Genomic DNA, 24,723 nt, shown 5'->3' on the forward strand with positions numbered 1-24,723 from the left:
TGATCGTATTTTGCAATCTCGAAAGCTTGATGGGCTTCCGTGAGATATTTTCTGGTTGATATTCCTAATCTCTTGACAGTCTCTGCTGGCAGGTGCAGCGACCATCATGGCAACATGTCCATATCCCAACTATTACGTGCCACGTGTAGTATTCACGTTTAGACGAAGAAATGGAATTATGCTAGTTTTTACCGTGTCCCTTCTACTCTGGTTGTAAAACAGGTCTGTCAAGCCGTGTAGATCACGCAGGCTTATGGCCAAGCCGCTATTGACACTGACCTATTTCAGATGATAATTAAGTTGCTCCAATGTATAGAATTGATTTTCCCCTTCGTGGAGATATTCCCCGATGATTCCTAAAGAATACATGAGGTGTGCTGCAGCTAGATGAGGACAAATAAATATTTCAATCAGCAGAAATGTATTGTCTTCAAGTAATTATGAATGCCCTCGGGAAATACGCTTTGTGTTTATTGATGCAGTCAATTGTTAGGTGCCAGTCTCGTCACACAAATCGTTATTTCGATGCCGAAAGTGAAATTAAATGCATGTTCCACATATTGATCTTCCCCTATTTCAGGATGAGTGAAAGTCTAATGGAAAACTGATTTGCTTGATTGTTGGAAGCGGTCTAGGTTTATAATGTCTGGATATAATGACCGACGCCATTCTCTGTGTATAAATCGGCTATGATTTAGGATATGTACACGCACGGTGACGTGGTTGAGGGTATGCCATTGTACCTTAAAGGCATGGGTCGTTGTTTTCAATGTTGTTCTGCTGGGATGGTAGTAAACTAAGGAATAATAACTCAATTATTGATTTATTAGCACATGCTTATTTTCAGACCATCGCTCAACAAAGCCCACTTTTAGAACAATTTCTTTTTATATATTTTAGTTAGAAAGTTTAATTCATTCTTCTATTAGCGAGTGATCTACCTTGATGCTGATGTTTAAAACATGAATATTGTTCCATTGCAAATGCGGCACAATGAGAATTTATTGAACTTGGTGTAACATTTGGTTGCTAAGTCCCTTTTTATTGTACATTTTAGACAAAATTTACTTCAAAGGTATGCGAGTGAGTGAATTTAGTTTTCCGCTGCACTCAGCAATATTCCTGCCATATATATATCCTACACTCACCTTACCACAACTGACGCTAACGAACAAACAAGCACAAACGGTGAAACCAGGGGTCTCTGGTGAAACCGCTCAAGTGAGGGATTTGCAAGTCTTAGTCAATTAGAGCTACAAGACGACATATAAGGCAATGTTGCCTGTTCAGGAGTGAGTGAGTGAGTTAAGTTTCACGCCACACTCAGCAATATTCCAGCTATATGGCGGCGGTAAATAATCGAGTCTACACCAGACAATCCAGTGATCAACAGCATGAGAATCGATCTCCGCAACTGGTAAACGATGACATGTGTGAACCAAGTCAGCGAGCCTGACCACCCGATTCCTTTAGTCGCCTCTTACGACAAGCATAGTCGCCTTTTATGACAAGCATGGGTTCCTGAAGGCCTATTCTACCCCGGACCTTTAGGGGTCTTTAAAGGTAGGTAGTACTGAACGTCTTTGACGCTTCTGACTCTAAATTACAATAGCAAAACTGTACATTGCATTTCCTATCTTCAGGAAATGCAATACTTTACTTAAATAGGTTGACTGGCAAATAAAGGTATATACCCACATATGATGAAGGAGTAAGCATTAACTCCGAAACGTTGTGTTCTCTCATAAAGAAGTTGATATCCATAAAATCTTCATTCCTAATTTACTACACAAGGTATCAACAGCGCAAACGCACAGCAATGAAATCGGGCTCAAAATCATCTTTTGTTGTAAACGATAAGATTGAGATTCAACTAATGTATGCCAGTCAAATTTTTGTTGCCTCGTCAAAGTAAATGCTACACGTTGAACTAGATTCAGGGTGGTGGATATTTTGATTGACAAAGATGGTTTTACAAAAATCTTACACGTCCCTCTGTAAAGTTAAGTGACATTATGGACGGTGATAGATCGGTAATAGATCTGGGTGGAGACGGAACGTGAACATAATGTTAAAATTCTTCCCAGATGACAGCAATGTCTCTTGGATACTGATAACGTCAGGAAGACCTGGACTAATTTGATGTGTCAGAAAATATCATAAGTCGCTAAGTAATATTAAATTCAAGACGTTTTTCTTCCTTCCTTCTAGGTACTGTAAGACCCCATGGACCCTGGTATGGTGATCTACCTTCAGTTATTGGCGGTCTATAGCCTGTTTTTATATTGTATCGTCCTCTATAGTTGAATTGTTTTGGATTTAATTACTAGTTTTAAATATTTGTCTCTGATAGTTGCTTTACTGTCCTTCGTTGACAGATTTTTTACCATTCTCTATCATGTATGACATTAATGGATCTCGTCACGATATGGCTGAAATATTGCCGATGTGACGTTAAATGTTAACTCACTCACTCTTCCTTTCTTCTGATTTAGCTCCGACTAAGAGAAAACAGCCTGAAGGAGAACACATGGCCAAATGTTTGAGGCTGTAAGTCACACTACATCGAAATATTCAGAATTAACCACTTTTCCCAGAATGCATTTTTCCAAATAACATTACTTGACATTAGGCGTAGTAGCAGAATCGGGTTTTCACTGAAGAGGACTAGTTTTGTTTTTGTACATTTATCTATTTTGCAATATTCGGTATGGACAATGGTGTACTGATATTAGAAAAGAAACGTGTTTCATGCTATCACAGACTCTCGATGACATTGATGTTGGTGGACACAGCGTATCGTCAGGTCTACTCGTCCGCCATCAGGCAAATCATTAATGCTCCATTCATTACAGTTAGCATTGTTTGGGATCTATTTATCTGGATTATGTACATGATCGTTCAACATTGATTGAAAATTGATAAAATACGTAGCATTGACTCTTGTACACAATGCATATACACAAACTATATGTGAGAAGGCAACGCTATGCGAAACAAAATACAGAAACAAAGTTGGTTTCCTGAATTTATTATTGATATTAAATGAGGGTGACGTAATCCTTTACAAACTGTATGACTATGAAATTGTTAGAAAATACAACCTACAGTTTGATTTGAGTGAGAAAATATTTAATTGGCTGCATCCTCATGTCACCATTCGTTTGTAGTCAAAACAATTGAGGCAACATCAATTTGACCATCAGAACTCTATCATGGCCAAAATATCAATAGCTATCACACAGCAAAATAAATAGTACGTTCGTTTGTTTCGTTCTCTGGATAACTTCAACAGATGGTACTAACCGTCCTCGAAGAGAGGAAGGTCGTTTGTTCAGTCATCTTGATTACTTGCACAGATGGTGCTTGGTATATAAGGGATAGCACAATCACCACGACTCAACACTACGTGTATCAAGGTATCCATTTTGAACTGAAGCAGGCCACAGTTACTCTTTGTGTGCATGTCAACACTGAACTATCTCCTGGGTGAGAGCAGCACCCTAACGCTAAGTGGGGCGGCTGCCAGAAGTGAAGAGGCTGGCAGAAGTGAAGAGGTAGCCAGATATTTCAGACGATTACTGTCTAGCCAGGGATCATGATCACGTCATTTTGCAAAAAAAGTCTCAACACAAGTATGAAGCGCAAGATGCGTATGGACTAACAGATTTACTTATTTCACAGATAGACATGACGTACACAAACTCGAATTGAGAGACAAATGTTTGAAAATATATTCATTGTGTGTACTACTGACAATCAGGCCACACTGTCAAAAAGAACCCGCGATTGCAGTGTGAACCATCATGTACGTAACTGACGGTTTCGATGGCAAAATCCGAGTGACCCATAATATCACTGCTACTAAAAGATATGGACTGCAAGTCCCCAAGGTCATATTCAGAACATACTGCATTTGATGATGAAAATCGGATAAACTGATACATTCCACCTCCTTTAAGGCCCTGTGTAATATACGATGAGCAGTGGTTCTTCAGTAGTGAGCTGACAGGATTATTGATCCCATTCACTGCTGAATCTAATTAATGAATTCAAATCTGACGGTATTTTTACTGATAAATTTCACACTGGAATACCTGAAGAATTGTTCAGTTTGTCCTGTTAGCCAAATATCAAGATTCCTTGTCATCGTGCTACTTCTGGCACTCCTTCTAGGTAATACCGAACCACTTCAAGTCTTATTTCATTTGATTGAGCTACCCTATACTGTCATTGGAATGCAATGTGGGCGTAGACGCCTGCTGTTTTGAGAGTTTGCTCGTAATGCCCAAAGCCTGGTTTTGATTCTGTACTCAGCTACATGAAGCCTGTGTATTGTGCCCCCACTTTGAAACTGCTGGAACATTGATTAACGAGGTATTACACAGTGCACACTCAGCTATCAGACGTGGACCAGGTGCTGTAACCAAAAATAACAACTGATGTCTCACACTTAACACAATACACACTGCTTCCGACTTTGATAGAAATGCATACCATGTCAAACCATGTCGTATGAGTTGTTTCAAAGGCATTTAGAAGTTGGTGGAATCAAACTAAAAATGCTTTATGGTTCAACTTCTTTGTTATACAAGGTCACAACGTTTCGAGACAGTTCCTAGTCTCTTCTTCAGGTGAAGTGATGGTGAAACTAAAGGGATATAGTATATATACACATAACGTAGACAGATAACAATGGGTAACAAGATATACAGGTTTCTATTAATTGATGTACAGGCTTCGATTGATTGATGTACAGGGTTCTACTGATGTACAGGCTTAACTGATTGGCTTAACTGATGGGCGTGCAGGCTTCTATTGATTAGGTTAACGAGGTAAAGATGTTTAGATAAAGGTTAGTCACTAAGAATAAGGTGGTTCCATGCACTAGGTAGGTAAACGCCACCGTCTCTGTTGATTGAGGGCTTGTTCCGCTTGATTTCATTGTCTTCTAGGAGCTTTCGTCTTTTGAAGCCATTAGCGTTCCTAACTAGCGTCCTGGTGTTGTCCCAAACAATCTTATGATTGGGGTTGTGCATGATGTGTTTACATACAGCAGACTTCTGATCCAAATTTTGAACTGATGTTTTGTGTTCTTTTAACCTGACAGCCAGTCGTCGACCGGTTTCTCAAATATATGTCTCTTTACAACTACATTGGATCCTGCTGGATTGTTGCATTTAGGTCTTGTTGACCCGCGTCCATTAGCTGATAGTAGTGTTTTCTGGTTGGTCTCGCTACGGAAGGTGACGTCTATTCCTGTTGTTTTCTTGATGAGACGGCTGATGCGATGACTTATCTGGCCTTGGTATGGCATGTTAATTCTGATGGGGGAGGGTTCTGGTTTAGCTGACTTAGAAGTTTCTTTCAGGGTCTTGGTGATGGTGTTACTGACTAGAAGGGTTGGGTACTCGTTAAGGTCTAGGAAGGTTGATTTCAGGTGTTTTAATTCGCTGTGGAGGCTGTCTGGGCTGCAGACCGCTTTTGCTCTTCGTGCCAGGGTAGCTACTATGCCTTCCTTGATCTGGGGGTGATGGTTGGACTGGTGATGAATATACTGATCAGTATGTGTCGGTTTACGGTAAACACTGGCGGCTATGGATTGTTGAAAAGGATGTCCAGGAAGGGAAGCTGTTGGTGTGTCTCTTCTTCCATTGTGAACTGAATTCTTGGGTGTTGGGTATTCAAGTGTTGCAGCAGGGCTTCTGGATCTTGGTTGTCGACCAGGAAGGCTATGACATCATCTACTTTGCAGAGCCAGTGCTTTGGTGTGAATGCTGCAATTTTCAGGGCTGTTTCTTCAAAGGCAACCATGTATATTTCTGCGAGGGGATCCCATTGGCAATCCATGGATCTGTTGGTAGAGCTGACCATTCCAGTTGAAATATGAAGTCTCGAAGCATTTACTTACGAGATCGACGATGCTTTGGGCTGTGAGTTTGGTGTCTAGGTCTGGTAGAGATGTTTCCAGTCTAGTGGATAGGATGTGAATGGCTTCATTAATGGGTATATTGGGAAATAGGTCTACCACCTCGTAGCTGACTAACTTTCTTTTGTGTCCCTGGTGTTTATCAGTTGCTGTACCAGGGATGCCGAATCTTTCACAAAGGAGCTGCCAGTTTTTCCCAGGGGGGTTAGGATGCGGGACAGATGCTGGGCTGTGTTGTAGTAGACAGATCCTCTGGAGCACACAAGGATTCTAGTCTTTACTTATGTATTTTGACCCATTGTCATATGTCTACTGTTATGTGTATATATGCTACATCCCTTTAGTTTCACCATCACTTCACCTGAAGAAGAGACTAAGAACTGTCTCGAAACGTTGTTACCTTATATAATAAAGAAGTTCAACCATAAAGCATTTTAGTTTAGTTTCATGTCAAACCAGTCAGATCATGTAATGTATTTATTGTGAAGACAACTGTTATATATTCCTGTATTTCGAGATGCCTATCTTCCATTCAAAATGTCACACCTTCAATCCCTTCTTAAAAGTGTTTTTACATTTGTGAATGGCTAGAAATTTGCATGTGTCATATTCAGACCATACAGATTCATACAACCATGAATGCTGGCTACCTATAAGTTTAACAAGATTTCTATAAAAATGATGGCGCTCAGTTTGCTAGTGGTTGTAGACATTACAGAATAGTGTTGTATTTGAATTTAATGATCTTTTTTTCCTTTTTGCCATACTTAGACTGGGAAAAACGACTGGTGTTGAAATGCAAATGCCCAATATTCCACTATTAGAAAGTAAGAAGTAAGTAAGAGTTTTGATATCAAGATCTTGCCTTCAGCATCTGGCCTTATATCTTACGTGACAAGAAGACAAGGACCTAGATTTCCCAAGCTCTCTTACCGCTTAGATAGTTCTGTTATTGTATGGCACCAGTTATGCAGAAATCTAATTATGAAAAAAATGTTTAGACTTTTTCAATGTTGACAGTATAGAGCACATACTGATCATTTAACTTACGAATTCATATTTATCTATATAGGCAAGCTCTAAAAAGAACAGTAACCGTGTCAAACGTGAAGCCTGTGCATTTCTGCCGATGCAGTTAAGATGTGTTTAGAAAGATTAAGCCATTATGGTCCTTATCAACCCTATCATTAGTCAGGTATGGATGCAGCTTCATGTGTGTCTATTTACATTCTGAGGCGAACTATCAGAGGAAACTGGCTCTTCTTCCCTATCACTGTCAGAACGTGTCTGCAGTCTTTATTTACTTCTCCGATTACGAATTGTTTCAGTTGCAAGGACAATGACTGATATAGCCACGCCAACACCTGCAATATAGAAGGCACTCTGCAAGACTAAAATGTCAATCCTCTTCGCTTTTCTGCTGGGTGGCGTACACTGATGTTTAGGTTTCCACCGATTCCACCACATATCCAGGAGGCCGCTTTCGTACACTTTCAAAATCCTGCAAACGTAAATAGAAAATATACAGTCTATCCCACACCACTGCAGGCATTTACTAAAGAAAGGTTTCTTTTTTATGACAAAGTTGTTGTACAAACCCTCTACCAAATGGCACCTTATCCATAAAAAAACTCTACTTGTGAGTGAGTTAAAGTTTTAAGTCACACTGGCAATATATCAACCGTATCATAGATAAAACAAGTTATAGATTTATAATGATTAAAAATAACTTATAAACACCTGAAGGAAAGTCAAATAAGCAGACTATCACAGATTTCTTTTTTAAAACGTGTCATGAAACGTATGACTTTTTTACCATAAATGGCAGGGCAGTATAAAGGAAAATGCTATAGATCGCCAACAACTAAAGCTAGATTACTGTAGAGGGACCATGGGGACTAGCAGTACCTTTGCTGCCTGCATGGACCCTATTTTTGATTTAAACATTCAGCCACTGGCGAGTGTAAGAAGTGTTAGTCAAAATTAAAATCACAAGGATACTACATTTAAAAATCGTCCCTAGCATGGTGATATGCCTTCAGTTGTTGGCGATCTATAGGCGGTTCGTATATTGTGTTGTCCTATATAGATAAAATGTTTTAGATTTAATTACTAGTTTTACATGTATATATGTGATATTCCTCCTTGACAGGACTGTATAATCTATCTTTAATTATCTTTAATTATTGCTAATGTATATATTGTTTCAGTCACGATGTGGCTGAAATATTGCTAAAGTGACTTTAAATTCTAACTCGCCCACTCTCTCACTTATTCATTTCATGTAATTTATCTGTACCTAATTGGGTGTCCCAATTCCCTTCACATGTTTACCATGAGACTACCTGAATGCTTCACTGAGTTTTTGAATGTTGTAACCTTGATCAAACAACTAAGGTTTTTTTAGTAGATATGTGAACTACTAAATTTCACAATATGGCATATCAGAGATAAATGGTGTCAAATACAACTTCCCTATTTGTTTGTTCCCTTCCATCCCGAGTTTTGTTTCATCCCTTTGCCCTGCGTATTGAGAGGAGCAACCGGTTGGCCGGGATACATTGTTCTTTTCGCGATTATCTCAATATTCTTCGATAGTGATTCGTAAACAAATTGTCATGACATTGTCAGAATGATGCGATAGACACCTGCCTTACAGGTGTTCAGGTGATTAGTGAGAAAGCTATAAACGTTTCGTCAGCATCAGAAAACAGATGACAGGATGACAATATCAAACATACGATACTCACTGTTGTGAGAAGAGTTGTGTGTATATGCTGTGTTTGGGTAAACCAACTGCATAATTGCCAAAGGCGAAGTGATCGAATAGCATCTGCATATTACACCGTCGAGGGTCGTCCCACATCTCCAAGGTAGCTTTATCTGCAATATAAACATACGGGCTCTTGGTCGCTCGTCGCAAGTGCTCGTTACCATCGAGACTCAACCAGCCTGGGTCGTGTGTCGTCATTTCCTCCACACGGTGCCATACTTTCTGATAGACGGAGATGTTGGAATTCTGAAAACATACATTCCTTGCACCACTGAATAGTATCAGTACAATCAGCATTACCATTCTTAATTTGCAAGAATTTTATGCAACCATTATGCAGTGAATACATGAGTTACCCAAACTTCAGAAAGGTTAAATCACTGAGGAGTCAGTTTGTTTGGATTTGGCCTGGTGTCGTTTCATCCTAGGTTATGATGCATAGTTTCTACTGGCGAAAGCACAAAAGAAAACCTTTACTCATACTTATTGCTCATGTACTGACCTGAAAGAGAGTGACTAAATACGCGCCTCCCACAAACCCCCACGTGTATGTGTCCTGTTGCACCATCTCAGCCAGATTGGAGAAAGGCGGTTTCTCTCGTCCGTCGGTGAGGAACGCTATGAGGTTACCACTGTAAGTCGCCGCCATTATCACCGTGAAGAGCCACCAAAAGCTGAGCACCGTGCGTCCGGACTCTGTGTTGGGAAGGTATGCTCCTCCTGGAATAGTAGTGAAAAGGCTGTACAACGATGTATGTGCACGTGCATATGTAATTGTCAGAATCTTCACGGAAACAACAGGGTAATTAAGAAAGCAGTAATTCATTTTTGTCGCTTGTTATATGCGCATTGCCAAATCGCTCTTCAGTGGCGTCTTTCATGGTCACACCTTTGTTCCACAAGATCAGTCGTGGATGTCAAAAGGAACGTGGTAAAACTTTACCAAGTATTGTGAAGTTTGTACTGAACAATTTTGATTTACCGTTCGCCATAAGAGCTCCAAAATGATACCACAGTACATCTCCATATCGGGTTTGCATAGCTGTGGGCCTATCATCCGTCCATGAACGGACTGGTGTCACTTCTTCTATCAGGAAGAGGAAGACAGTGGTGAAGATGAGTGAGACGAGGATACAAACGAGAACTTCGTAGCGGAACAGGGAGAGTAGAGTCAACCATTTGTTGGTGTTGGGGTCTTGTTTGCTGAGAATAAGAGCTGACTGGACGTAGAAGAATGGGACTGTGAAATCAATGGCTGACGCTCTGCTCTCACTCACAGACATCGGTGCCACAACCACATCTGCTTCCTAGAAGTAAGAAACAGTCATATGCCTCCTGACTTACTATGGAATGTTCAAGCGCTCTCATTAAATGGGGACTATGTTTCCGCAAATGCACACACCTGGTACGACCACTATCTGCTAATTAAAAGCCAGTCCACTTGCTTTGCAACTTACACAGATGCAACTTGCGTCCATTGCATTAACTTTAAAAGTAATACAAAGAACTCTCATGCCATTTTAAATGCATCACCATATCAATCCATTTATGATGCAGTCAGTATGCTACAATTCTGAGACATCCTTTCAACGCTCACATTCAGACTGTTTTCCTGATCAGATTAGTACAGTTTATAAGAGTACAGACCAATCACGTTGTTCATCACACCAAACGCTATTTCGTTTCTCTATCATTAATGTCCAGTTTTCACTGACGTTAATATGCTGGATGATCACAATGTATGCCAGCATACAGGACATATCATGAATCTAACTGTCCATTACGATTGTACTTGCTCACATTAAATGATCACATTGGCAAAGAATACAGACCAATCACGTTGCTCTTTCCATCACACCAATCACAATTTCGTTTCTCTATCATAAATGTCCAGTGCAAGGAGCATTGGTGTTTATGATCTGGATGCTCAGAATGTCTGCCAGCGTACAGGACATATCATGAATGTAACGGTCCATTACTATTGCAACATACCCCATCAATTAGTAACTTCACCAGCCCTGTCCAACTGCCATTCAGTACCCGACTCCACTCCCTGTCTGGGGGCTCCACCAGGGTATAGCTATGAAGTACAGAGATAGTTCAAACAGGTAATAGTAAAACCTTGGTTTCATTTGGTAAGGTGGAAAATACTTTACTGCCTCGTTATACTACACCCACATCTAGAACATTAATTGAAACCTGAAATTGAGTTGTTTCGCCAGTTCCTCCAACAGCTGGATGCAAAGACCGTCGAACTTCACAGACCCGTTCTCCACCTTCTTGATCACAAACGGCGCCCACTGTGTCAATACAAGAAGTTTGTAATGACATACGTTGCTTCGATTGTTTCGTTTTCATGTTGCCGCTTATCAGACAAATGACATATTCAATCACGAATATAGTTTGTCATTAATACAACTAGCTCAGCAGAAGTCTAAAATCTGAATTAGAATCAAACTCTTTCAAAAATAGTCACTAAAATTCTGAAGTGGTTTTGCTGCAGACTTTTTCTGTTACATAATTTCACATTGAACTATGCGATGCCTTAAAAGAGACATTAGTATGAAAGAAAAAAAAACATGTAAAGATGCTGAATCGTCTTTTTGAGGATATATATGTAGTAGGTTTGCTTTCTATGCTCCTCATCGTGAAGCGTGTGAATCCATATAATGATTCTGCTGAAGACAACGCAGCTCCATATTTCAAAGACTTTCATTGCGATTTCCCCGAATGAAAATTACCATCCCATAGACTGAACCCCTGCACACGGTGGTTTTGCAAACGTTCCCATATAACTGTTTTCGTAGTCGAATGCTGGTGCGTTTGGGTGTTATCAATCCATATGTTTGCAAATTGCAGATTGAATAGATTTGAATTTGAAAGCAAACGCAAAACGTGATGTTTGATTTATTGTGTTTTTTTGTCAGTTTGTACCCAGTCTGCAACAAGCAGAAACAACACATAGAAAATCATTCATAGATGCACAGTTAAATAAATCAACACATTAACGGGTGTACAGACTATTACTCTATGTAAAGCCATTGTAGCAAAATCACAATTTCTACACTAAACAATTGGAGAAAGCAGAAGTGCATTTTCAATACCTCCAGAGTCCCGACAATTAATGTTCTGTTGTGAAATACATCACTGTTCGCATGATAGAGCGGGTGCTTGACCTTCACGGAGTAATCTCTCCCAATGTAGCCAACAGTTTCCACATTTGTCCCAGAATGGCTTGTACCTAGAACTTTTAGTTGAGCGTGAACGGAGTAACCGCCATCGGTTTCATTCTGAAATAATAGATGTTGTAACCTGACATATACAGTCTGGCGAACATTGCGTGTCTTCAGTGATTTCCCGCTATTTATTCATATACAGTGTATACTGCACTATTTTCGTCCCGTAAGACCATACTGACTTTGTTTCCCACTTATTATATACGCTAAAATATACAATATACACTGATTATACTTTACATTTACATTTTACATACAATAGTTGCAGAGGTTGGCCCAGTGGCCACACACTCACACGCCCGGATTGAACATGGGTACAATGTGAAGCTCATTTCTGCTGACCCATGCTTGCCATAATGGGAGACTATGCCTGTCGAAAGAAGAGACTAACGGGATTGGATGGTTAGGCTCGCTGACTTTGTTGGCACATGTCATCGGTTCCCATTTGCGCAGATCGATGCTCATGCTGTTAGTCACTGGATTGTCTGGTCCAGACTCGATTATTTACAGACCACCGCCATACAGCTGGAATATTGCCGAGTGCGGTGTGAAGCTAAACTCACTTGTCGCAGATGTTACTGAAATATTACTAAAAGTTCTGTAAAATCCAACTCACAGACATACAACGTTTTGGAACGACTAATGACTTGGATATTAATGATGGTTTCTATGGTTCTACCTGCAACTATATGCTTCAGTCTAACTAGGAACAGACAGGCACTAATACCAAGTTGTAGGATTTACTTGGGCCGCATGATACAAGGGTGTGAGACGCACTGCAAACAAACTGTGAGACGGACTGCATCACGTATAAAGCCCGCTGATTACTCGTGACCCACGCGTTGTACTCCAAGGTACACATGAAGTTGACATACAGATACGATGAATAATGAGCTTTAAAGAAAACCGCGATAAGCTAACATTTAGTTAGTGAGCGAATGTAGTTTCATATGTTGAAAACACATACCTTCTTTAACAATTCTGCTATTTCACACGCCTGGCCTGTCAAATTAGTTCGTTCGGAACTAATGGAATGATTGGCGATCGACTCAAGATTCTGCAATATTATAGGGGCAAACATACTGTTGAAAAGTGAGTTAGTGAGTGAGTTAAAATTTAACGTCACATCGGCAATATTGAAGCCATATCGTGACAAGAATACACGTGCTATAAAAAGAATATATATGCATATTATGAAGAACCTGTCGACGAAGGACAGTAAAACCACTAGAGCATCACAGTTAGCTATAGTAATAAAACTAGCGTGGAAACTTCGAGGATACAGCCACTAACAATGTTAGTTGCTAATTTAACTTCCAATCATACAATATTTATCTATTTACAAGACATTTAACAGATCTAACTCTTTTAAAAACGCGATGATTAAATGATAACTAAAAGATCCTTCATAGTTTGTGATTTAAAATAGTTATCCCTTGTGGTGAAATATTCAACACAGAACACAAGTACTATTGTGTATACTATTCTGTATTGTTGGTTTAAAGGAGTTTCACATTTTCAAATTTTACAACAGGCATTAGTTACTGAGGAGATCACTTCTAACCGGGATCTTTACAGGTCTCGTCACATAGGAAGATCAGGTGCTCTAATTCAAACGGAATTAATGCTTTGCCATTTTCCTCTGGGAATGGAAAGGAAACGTTCACATTGTGATATTCCATGAACACAAGCAAACATTTTCATTTGATTTGACTTTAAATGTTCACCAATACACATGTAGAAGCGTTTTTTTTCTGTCTGGTTTTGTGTAGAGTGTTCTGTGCCCTGACGTTTAATTTTTTCCTGAATAAGAATTATCTTAAAACTTACTTACCAGTGGTGAATAGGACCTTGAACACGGCATGAACTCCAAGAAAACAAGATTTTGAGTTTTGAATGGCTTGACGCTGTGTGCAATGTCCATGACACTTCCGGTAGAAGGAACCATCAGCCATCGAGGGCCTAGAGCTGCCACTGACAAGTTCGACTCCAACAATCGACCCTACCAATAAAAGATATTGATATTACATGTCCCATTTCGTACTAACGATGCATTTTCTTCATATAGAATAGTTCCTTTTTGGCTGGTTGTTGGTGAACGCCGCACACAGCAGTATTTCAGCTTTATGGTTTTATACTTTCAGCTTTCTGGTTATGGCTGTCATATGGGAAGCGATGAAGGCGATATAATGTTGTAAACATGATGTACACGAAAGTATTCCATGTAGAGAGCAATGCAGCTATTATCGAAGTTAACAAACATTACCTGGCTGAGGAGCTTCTGTATACATTTGGAGGGACAAATTACAAGAAGGTTGAGGTCCTCTTCAGGAAGCAGCTGGTAAATGCTGGCGAGGTCAATCCTTTTAAGTGGATTCTTGAGATCATCTATCATATACAAGAGTAACTTGATCGAAGCCAGTCTCCCTCCAGATAGTGCAGAGAAAACTGAAAACACCATCCTTTTGTTAGTATCATAACGCTTTTAGATTTCTTTTCTGTTATCTTAAAAATGCTTTGTTGGTGATATTGAGTTACCAGACACAAAATGTGTAGGATGTCGGGAAAATTTGGATATAAGTAACAGAGCCTCCTTCAGTAGGGTATGGCAGTTACGACCGCCTCAGCACAGAGAGTCTTTTTTTCAGTGAATGTTTTCAATAATCTACAAGCATTGTTTTGTCTGAAAACTATACTACCGACAGAAAATAAGGGAACCAAGAAATTGAATGTAGATGACTTTGACTGTGACAGGGTCCGTTATCGTGGCGTATCTCCCAAACGCAACATCCAATGACAATGGAATTTCGCATAATGCATGCCCAGCACGTGCTACACGTGCATACAGAAGTTAACTCCTGTAAATGTACTGGAGAAGTCGCAATCACTAATGCAATAGAGATTGACACTTACTGACAGAAATGCCTCCGAGGCAGTATCTCGGTGAAGCAACAAAATGGAGAATTGTGGGGATGATAGAGGAGGAGGGGGGGGGGTCATCATTAAGTGAAGTTGCCCGGCAGATGGGTAAATCAGAAAGTGTAAGTTCACGCCTGTGGGATAAGTACCGTCAAACGGGTGGGGTTGCAACGAGACCTGGGCGTGGTAGACCAAAATCAACGACACCACGACAGGATCGTCTCATGACGTTAATTGCTCTGCGCGATAGGTTTAAATCGGCCCCTGCCATCAATAGAGAATTCCGCACACTCACTGGATGACGCATTTCAACCTCAACCGTTAAAAACCGACTCTATCAAGCTCGTCTGAAAGCAAGACGGCCTTTTAAGGGTGTCACCCTTTCAGCTCACCATAAGCGCCAAAGATTGGCATGGGCTAGGCAGCATCAGGGACGGGCTATGCGCCACTGGCGTTACACCATGTTCAATGTTTTGCCTACGATTCACAGATGGCAGAAAACGTTGTTGGCGTCGGAGCGGGGAGCGATATGCCAGAGCAGCAATTCTTGACCATGATCGATATGGAGGTGTTAGTGTCATGGTTTGGGGTAGGATTACACATGACAGACGATCAGATTTGGTCATCATTAACGGAGCCATGACTGGTCAGCGATACGTTGACCAAATATTGCGTCCTGTTGTGGCTCCATTGGCTAGAGTTATCGGCCGAAATTTTGTTTTCCAAGATGATAATGCCAGACAACATCGGGCCCGAATTGTCTCCGCTTATCTCCGACAAGAAGGTATCCAGACATTGGACTGGCCCTCTAAGTCCCCAGACCTGTCCCCAATTGAACATCTCTGGGACGTTCTTGGTCGAAGGGTGTACGCCAGGGACCCAGGACCCGCCAACCTGGCCCAGCTTGGTGCAGCTCTCCAAGAGGAATGGCGGGCAATACCACGGGCAACCATCCGGAAAATGATTAACTTGAATAACATTCAAGGTGCCATGAATGTGTTGCCCAACATGGTGGACACACCAGATATTGAACTTGACGCCTAAAATTGATTTAGTGGATATTTAAAGCAGTTTCAAATTCGCTATTATTTCATTAGTTCCCTTATTTCTTGTCGGTAGTATATATCTGTAATCGACTTTTCATATGGTTGTTGTTATTACAGGAACACTTAATATTGTGCTCCTTAGTTATAGGGATTCGGATTCTGAATAATGCTGGCACCCGTGGCGAGCCACCTCCTCGTGGTGGGTGCTGGGTAATGCCAAGAGCTCGCCGACACCCCCGTAGTGGACCCGGGGGGATATTTGGTCCACCAACCCGTTTGCCGTGGGTTGCGGCCCGTGTCGGCGGAGGAGGGGATCCTGGTGGTTGAGGGCAATAGGGGCCTGCAATCGTGTTCCTGTTGCTCAATACACCACTTTGGCCCTGACTTCGCCTAGACGGGTAGTCGAATGGGCCCGGTTCGACCAATCGGCTGGTCATGCCAAGCCCTGTGCGTGGATTATGTAATTGTACAAATTTGATTTTATATTGTTTCAATTTAGGTCTTGGCTTTTCACTCATATAACACTTGTAAATTTGAAAAGTGATGTTATTAACTTTGCCTAGAGTCTTATGCCCAGAAGGCGGTGGCTCATGGGCCAATCTGGTAGATCGATTAATTTTCTATTAATCTTCTGCTGGAGTATACCATTTCAGTATCCTTGGTGCTACCAGTCGGAGACCCACTGGTGTATAGCATTGTCCATGTGATACTCGGTGGAGGGTGGGGAGCTGGGATGGTGAACTTTCTATTATTAACCATGGCTCAACCAAAAAAACATAAACGAGCACTAGATGAGTGTTTGTCCTCTGATGAGGAAAATATCACAAACAGATATCCAGATACATGGAGTAGATTCTTGGTTGTATCTTCGACTGATGGTGAACCACTCAAGCTAAATCCGTTTGCCACATCAAAAGCAATTTATGGACTTGTGGGTGATGTCCAAGCTGTCAGAAAAATTAGATCAGGGTTTCTCCTCATAGAGTGTAAAACAGCAAAACAATCAGCTGCCCTCATAGCCACAAAACAGCTTGCAAATACTGAAGTTTCAGTTTCTCCTCACAAGTCTCTGAACAGTAGCAAAGGCATCTTGAGGGACAGAGACCGCTGGCTTGCCCACATGAGTGAAAAGGAAATAGTTACTGAACTGCAACACCAAGGAGTCACTCATGTCACTCATGTAAGATTCACGTTTAAGAAAAATGGAGAAACTTTGAATACCAACACCTACTTAATTTCTTTTTCTCAACCCCAACACCCAAAGTACATAAAAGCTGGATATTGTAACATCGAAGTGGAACAGTATATTCCAAACCCACTTCGTTGTTACAAGTGTCAAAAGTTTGGTCACGGTGCCCAATCCTGCAGAAATCGTGCAACATGCTATAGATGTGGTAAAGATGATCATGAAGGTTCTGACTGTTTGTCTTCTCCAAAATGTGTCAATTGTCTTGGAGATCATATGTCTTCGTCAAAGTCATGCCATGTCTGGAAACGTGAATATGAAATTGTCAAAATCAAAATCCAAAAGAATGTCACATATCATGAGGCAAAACGTTTAGTTAATGTAGCCTCCCCTCAGTCATCAGGTGTACCATATTCAACAGTTGTTGCTCGCCCCAATACTAAGTCTGTTCTGTCAGTTGCATGTCAGACAGATATCACCTGGGTTGAAGCTGACAAACATACTTTAATTGCATCAGATTCTACTGTTGATAAACACCATGCAACATCAGCTTCCCAGACTGAATCACAAACAATATCTCCTATTGTGAAAAATCCTTGTCAAAAAGTGGATTACAGACAAAAAACTGATCGAGTACCAAAGGGATCACGTGATCCTGTTCAAATCTATAACAAGTTTCAACTTTTAGAAGACATGGACGTCTCTCCTCATCCCCGTGCGCGAAATAGAAGCAGTTCGCCTCGGAAGGGGAAAAGTCGGTCCCCAGTACTACCACCTGCTATAAAATGAACAATAACTCCTTAATCCAGTGGAATTGCAGAGGACTTAGGACCAATTTTAATGAAGTACAGTTACTAGCACAGGATTATAAACCATCAGCATTTAGTTTTCAAGAAACGTACCTGAAACAAAATGATAAGTTCGAATTGCGTAAATACCATTCTTATCATTCTTTTTCACCCCCTGGTGACAAAGCCACTGGTGGATCTTCCATATTGGTGAGACATGGTATAATTCATAGCCCTGTTCCTCTCAAAACCAATCTTCAGGCTGTTGCTGTTCGTCTTACTTTACATATAACCCTTACTCTTTGTTCCTTGTATATTTCCCCTTCTTCCATTCTCCATCAGAATGATCTCCAAGATTTGTATGACCAATTACCAAAACCCTGTATCATAATGGGTGATCTCAATGGTCATAACCCATTATGGGGAAGTCCTGATACCAACAGTAAAGGGAAAGTTCTTGAAGAGTTTATATCTGATACTAATTTATGTATACTCAATGATGGCTCTGACACATATTTACATCCTGGAACGGGAACATATTCTTCCTTAGACCTGTCACTCACTGATTCAAACGTTTATAATGAGTTTGAATGGTCAGTCCATAATGATCTTTGTGGTAGTGACCATTTTCCAACAGTACTTACAGCAATTAACCCTTCCGATGATCCGCCTGTAACAAGATGGAATTTTTCAAAGGCCAATTGGCCATTATTTCAGGTCACCTGCCTTAAGGAACTTAAACCAGACTTTTTCATGGATGTACCTGATCCAATTAAAATGTTCTCAGACAAACTGAAACATATAGCTGATGAAACTATTCCTAAGTCCTCTGTAAATCCGCACATCCGTAAACCATGGTTTAATGATGAATGCAAACAGGCTAGGAAAAACAGGAAGAAAGCAGAGAAATATTTTCGTCTTCATCCCACTGTTCATAACTTAAATAATGTAAAAATCAGTTACGCTAAGGCTCGACGAACGTTTAAACACATTAAACGTCATACTTGGAAAAATTACGTTTCCAAAATAAATTCCCGTACTCCTATGTCAAGGGTATGGAATATGATCCAAAAAATTAAAGGCAAGGGTTCCAAATCCAGTAGTATTCAGCATCTCAAAAATGATAATAACATACTAACTGAAAAATCTGATATTGCAAACAAGTTGGGTGAAACTTTGGCTAAACATTCGTCCTCCTCAAATTATCATCCAAAATTCCAGACTTATCAAACACACCAAGAGAAGAAACCAGTGAATTTTAAATCTGATAATGGTGAAGATTATAATGAGGTATTTTCATTACATGAACTTCATACTGCGTTATCACAGGCTCACGACACTGCAACAGGACCTGATGATATCCATTACCAACTCTTAAAACACTTGCCTGAATCCTGTCTCGAAACGTTACTTGGCATTTTTGACTATATTTGGACAACACAACATTTTCCTTCTTCATGGCGAAAAGCCACAGTTGTTCCTATTCCAAAGCCTGGGAGGGATCATACAGATCCATCAAATTACCGACCTATTTCCTTAACTAGCTGCGTTTGCAAAACCATGGAGCGAATGGTAAATAATCGCTTAGTCTGGTTTTTGGAAACCAACAATCTGATTACTGATATACAATGTGGTTTTCGTAAAAACCGAGGCACAATTGACCACTTGGTTCGTTTGGAATCATTTGTTAAAAATTCTTTCATTAAAAAGCAACATGCAGTATCAATCTTTTTTGATCTTGAAAAAGCATATGATACTACTTGGAAGCATGGTATTTTGAAAGATTTACATTCTTTTGGGTTGAGAGGTCGCTTGCCTCAGTTTATATCTAATTTTTAAATGACAGACAGTTTCAAGTACGTGTGGGAACAACCCTCTCAGACTACTTTCATCAAGATCAGGGTGTTCCACAAGGCAGTATTTTGTCTGTGACTTTATTTAGTATTAAAATCAATAGTCTTTCTAAGGTTTTAAGTGATTCAGTAGATGGATCACTATTTGTGGATGATTTTAATGTTTCTTGTAGAGGTAGAAATATGCATACAATAGAGAGGCAATTACAAATTTGTCTCAATAAAATTGAAAAATGGTCACTTGAAAACGGGTTTAAATTTTCGATAACAAAAACAAATTGCTTGCATTTCTGCAGAAAGTATAAACCGCATAAAGATCCAGAACTATTTTTAAATGGCACCCCCATCAAAGTAGTAAAGGAGGCCAGGTTCTTGGGTCTTATTTTCGACTCACATCTAACTTTTCTACCCCACATTAAATCCCTTAAAACTAAATGCCTGAAGGCACTTGATCTGTTAAAAGTTGTTTCCAATTCAAAGTGGGGAGGAGACCAAACTACCCTACTCCATTTATACAGATCTCTCATCCGTTCGAAACTTGATTACGGCTCCATCGTTTATGGTGGAGCCTGTAAAAGCAACCTCAAAATACTTGATTCTATCCACCATCTAAGTCTAAGACTATGTCTTGGGTCATTTAGAACTTCTCCTATTGACAGTCTTTACGTCGAGGCCGATGAGCCATCTCTTACTCAACGGCGTATAAAACTCTCCTTACAGTATATAACAAAACTATATTCAAATGAGACCAATCCTGCATTTAATTGTGTTTTTAATCCTCTTTATGAGGATCTATACAATAAAAAGTCTTCTCTTGTTCCGCCTCTGGGACTTAGAGTAAAACCTTTTCTGTCTGCTTGCGGCATTGAGCTAGCCAATATATCTCCTTCCCGTCTACTTTCGTCTCCACCTTGGCAGTTAGTTAGACCCGAAGTTGACCTAACACTGACGAGGTTTAAAAAGTCAGAAACAAATGAATTACAATATAAACAAGAATATAACCAATTAAAAAGTAACTATAATACATACAAATCTTTATTTACAGATGGGTCCAAGGATGGTGGCGCAGTGTCTTGTGCCACTGTCATTGGATCCAGAACAATATCTTTCAGATTACCAGATAATAGTTCTATTTTCACAGCAGAAGCAAACGCTATATTAACGGCTCTTAAATATATTGAAAGACATCCTAGACATAAACAGTATATTATCTATTCCGATTCTCTTTCTTGCCTCCAGGCAATTAAAAACCTGTCATGTGAACATCCACTTTTAATAGAAATAATTGAATTATTTAATAATCTTGCAACTGGCCAATACGACATCGTCTTTTGTTGGTTACCCAGCCATGTGGGCATTTCTGGCAATACTATGGCCGATCTTGCTGCCAAGACAGCACTCAACAAATCTGTGACTCCACTTCTTATCCCATACTCTGATTATAAAACTGCAATTAGATCGTATATACGAGATCTGATGCAAAAGAGGTGGGACACCCAAGTGGGTGTAAATAAATTACATTCAATTAAACCTTATATTGGTTATACCCACTTGGGTTGTCAGTCCAGATTTGAGGAGGTCATTATGAGGCGATGTCGTATTGGCCACACCAGATATACTCATGAATACCTTTTGAAAGGTGAGGATCCTCCATTCTGCATCCCTTGTGATGAAAGAATCACAGTCAAGCATATCTTGCTTGACTGTGTTGAGTATTCCATCACAAGGGATCAGTATTTTAATTCACAAACTATGAAGGATCTTTTTAGCAATATTAGCCCTCATTTAATTATTGCATTTTTAAAGGAATTAGATTTGTTAATTGAACTGTAAAGAGATAAATATTTTAAAAATGGAAGATTAAATTAGTAACTCAAATCGTTCGTGGCTGTACCCTCAAAGGGGGTTGAAGTACCGTAAAATAATTGTCCTCCTGAGAGGGTATATAAGTCCAAAAACATTTGAAGTAGATTTAAGATTTCCATCTTTTTAATCGTAGAATAAGTGTGTTTTTACTTTATGGCTAGATTTGTCTACAATTGCTAACAGCTGAGGGGATGATGTAAATCCAACTAGGGTCCATGCAGGAAGCAAATGTACTATAAGTCCCCATGGTCCTTAGTATGGTGATCTGCCTTCAGTTGTTGGCAACCTATAGCTCATTTTTATATTGTACTGTCCTCTATAGATGCATTGTTTTAGGTCTATTCACTAGTTTTACATTCTACTCTGTGATATTCTAGTTAGTTTTACTGTCCTTCGTCGACAGGGTTTTACAATGTAAGTGCTATTAATTCATTTGTATTATCCTAATTACTCATTAAATGCTCTCGTCACGATATGGCTGCAATATTGCCGATGTGACGCTAAATATTAACTCACTCACTCACTCACTCACTGAATAATGCTTGTTATTCATCCTACCTCCATAAGCTGAAGTTATAACGACGATCGTCTTCCACTTCACATGACAGAGTATTGAGGTGATGCCTGTCATGACATCGTAGACGGAATCTTGACTGATGAGGGCATTAAAGTTGGTTTGCTCAGTACTTGGGACATTGAACACTGACTGAATATATATTGACTGGCTGGATAAGAACGTGGAGCAGACCAAGGGGCAGATGGTGATCTCGTGGGAGGAGGGACTGAAATGATGCTCACAGGGAGACAGTGATGCCATGATCATGACATCCCCATGTACCGATCTCACTGAAACTCAAAACACCGTGTTGCTGCCACTGAACTACTTGGGGGTAATATTCAAACCTAACATATAAGTTACTTGAAGTCATTGCCTCTACACAAATGGCATAAAGTTCCCCTTCGAACATACTTTTCATAATCAATCAAAATTAGATGGATACCTCAGATACCATGGTTTCATTCAACACAATTCTGTCACTATGCTTTTACTTTTTGTTTGATCTAACAATGTGAGTCACTCATCACACACAATATACAAATACAAACACGTCAAAGGCTAAGACAGCAAAATAAAATTGTAATTATATATAATTACACCACCAAGTAAAAAGGAACCTTTCTAAAGTTTCTAAGACATACAACGTGCACCAGAACGAAGTTAAAAGTTTATACGTGTAAAATAGTAACTGAGGATGTAGAAATAGTACCTGTTTTCAACGCAGGAAATTCCTCATCAACGTACAGCAGCCATATTGTCAAATTTAACTGGTTATGGTTGACAGAAACGTTTTTGTGGCAGACTATAGGTTGTGAGCACCTGCCATACTCTTGGATGTTCAGCAAGATATCTGGTGAGAAAAAAGCATTCTGTATGCTCAAACCTGGTAGAATCATCGGAGGTTAAAAATACGAATACTCCCACTAAATGGACCCGATTCTGTCACTAACATGGGTCTGTGTTACTTGGCTTACAACTAACATAGTTATCATATCCTTGTTTCATATCTTTACATGCAGTGAGTGAGTGTGTGGGTTAAAATGAAACGTCACATCGGCAATATTTCAGCCATATCGTGACGAAAACAATTTACACAATAAAAATGAAAGCATTTTGAAAAATACAACTTGTCAACGATGGACTGTAAAAATAATAGTAGAGCAATGCAATGATCAGAGTATCACAGATGTGGGTGTAAAACTAGCATAGAAAACTAAAACACTTTAATGAAAGCGGACAATATAATATGAAAAACGGGCTTTGGATTACCAACAACTGAAAGCAGGACACCTTACTAGGGACCATGGGCACTTGCAGTACATTTGCATCCTGCTACGACTAAAAGGATAGAAAGTTTAAATTGTCTTTGTTACTAATCTAAACCACCAAGCATTGAAACACATCTATCTGCAGTACATAATAACCAGAATTCATCAATTAAATCAGTTTCTTTTACGAAAAGAACAATAATTAAGTGAGAACTAAAAGTGTTAAAAAGATCTTAAGTGGTTTTTTTACAGTGAAATGCATCTTTACAAGGAGAATCATTTAATACATTCTATTAAATTAAATTAAATTCTACATTCACATTTTCACTGAATAAAATATATTGCAGCATATTTTGTCGAGGACATAGATTTATGCCTTCATCGGTGCATATGTACAATAATACTGCCATTGGTTCCCAATTGCGCAGATCGATGCTCATGCCGTTGATCGATTATCTATAGACTGTCGGCATACTGCTGGAATACTGCTGAGTGTCACGTAAAACTAAATTCACTCACTCACTTTTAATGCTGTTTGTTCACTAAGAACTGAAATGAACCTTTTTTATAATATAGAAACACGTTTAAGAGAACTTACCCAGAGACAGCATCCAAACGTGCGAAGACGTGAACATCATGAAAATTACCACACTGAAGATGTAAACCACAGACATCGTAAATGCGTCTGTTTACAAAGCTGTTTGTCTGGTTCAAATCTGATAGCGTCGATTAACTAAATCAGAGTTCGGTATGTATCCTCTGGCAGTAGTATCAGTCAAAACACGGACGACCGTACACCGTTTGTTACGAAACACTGAGAATTATCCATGATTGTTTGTAGGATGAAGTGCATGAGGCAGTGTTCACCTCATCTACAGAATGACACCGTATTGATGTTCAGTTCCTGACCATGCAACTGGTTGACAATCATCCAAGTCGACGTGGTTCCCTGTCAATAAATATGCTATTAAGCCGAAATCAGAAAACAAGAAAGTCTAAACTTGGTGTAATCCCCAGAAAACCAAACCCACAGCTGATCGTACTTCGCCATCTCAAACAGGTGAGCTTCTGTGAGATATTTTCTGGTTGATATTCTTAATCCTCTGACATTCCCTGTTGGCGGGTGCGGCGACCATTATGGCACCATGTCCATATCCCAGCTACCTCACACGTGTAGGGTATGATGTATTATGTGCCACGTGTAGTAATCAATTGTAGACAAAGAAATAAATAATGCTAGTTTTTACCGTGTCCCTTCTGCGCATGAGGCAGTTTTACACCTCAGCTACAGAATGACACC

The 24,723-nt window shown here is 39.8% G+C and overlaps 1 protein-coding gene across 1 annotated transcript; it reads right to left on the bottom strand.

Annotated features, from left to right (window-relative positions):
- Positions 1-7,225: 7,225 nt before the first annotated feature.
- LOC137295034 (glutamate receptor ionotropic, kainate glr-3-like) lies at positions 7,226-24,061 on the bottom strand. The gene is made up of 13 exons (XM_067826294.1): positions 24,022-24,061; positions 22,865-23,005; positions 22,155-22,442; positions 14,205-14,386; positions 13,773-13,940; positions 12,906-12,995; positions 11,807-11,992; positions 10,902-11,002; positions 10,695-10,782; positions 9,685-10,009; positions 9,205-9,422; positions 8,680-8,948; positions 7,226-7,430 (listed from the first exon to the last, which is right to left on the bottom strand). Exons 1-13 carry the CDS (start codon positions 24,059-24,061, stop codon positions 7,226-7,228), a joined length of 2,301 nt encoding a protein of 766 aa, XP_067682395.1.
- Positions 24,062-24,723: the final 662 nt, after the last annotated feature.

The sequence above is a fragment of the Haliotis asinina genome, chromosome 8 (assembly GCF_037392515.1).
Source record: "Haliotis asinina isolate JCU_RB_2024 chromosome 8, JCU_Hal_asi_v2, whole genome shotgun sequence".
NCBI lineage: Eukaryota > Metazoa > Mollusca > Gastropoda > Lepetellida > Haliotidae > Haliotis > Haliotis asinina.

Bases quoted from the DNA above. Each gene is read 5' to 3' on its own strand.
- LOC137295034 (XM_067826294.1), bottom strand. From the start codon at position 24,061: ATGATGTTCACGTCTTCGCACGTTTGGATGCTGTCTCTGG. The intron at 22,443-22,864 runs GTACTATTTCTA...TTTGAGTTTCAG, and splicing joins ATTTCCTGCGTTGAAAACAG to TGAGATCGGTACATGGGGAT. The intron at 13,941-14,204 runs GTAATGTTTGTT...TTTTATTGGTAG, and splicing joins TACAGAAGCTCCTCAGCCAG to GGTCGATTGTTGGAGTCGAA.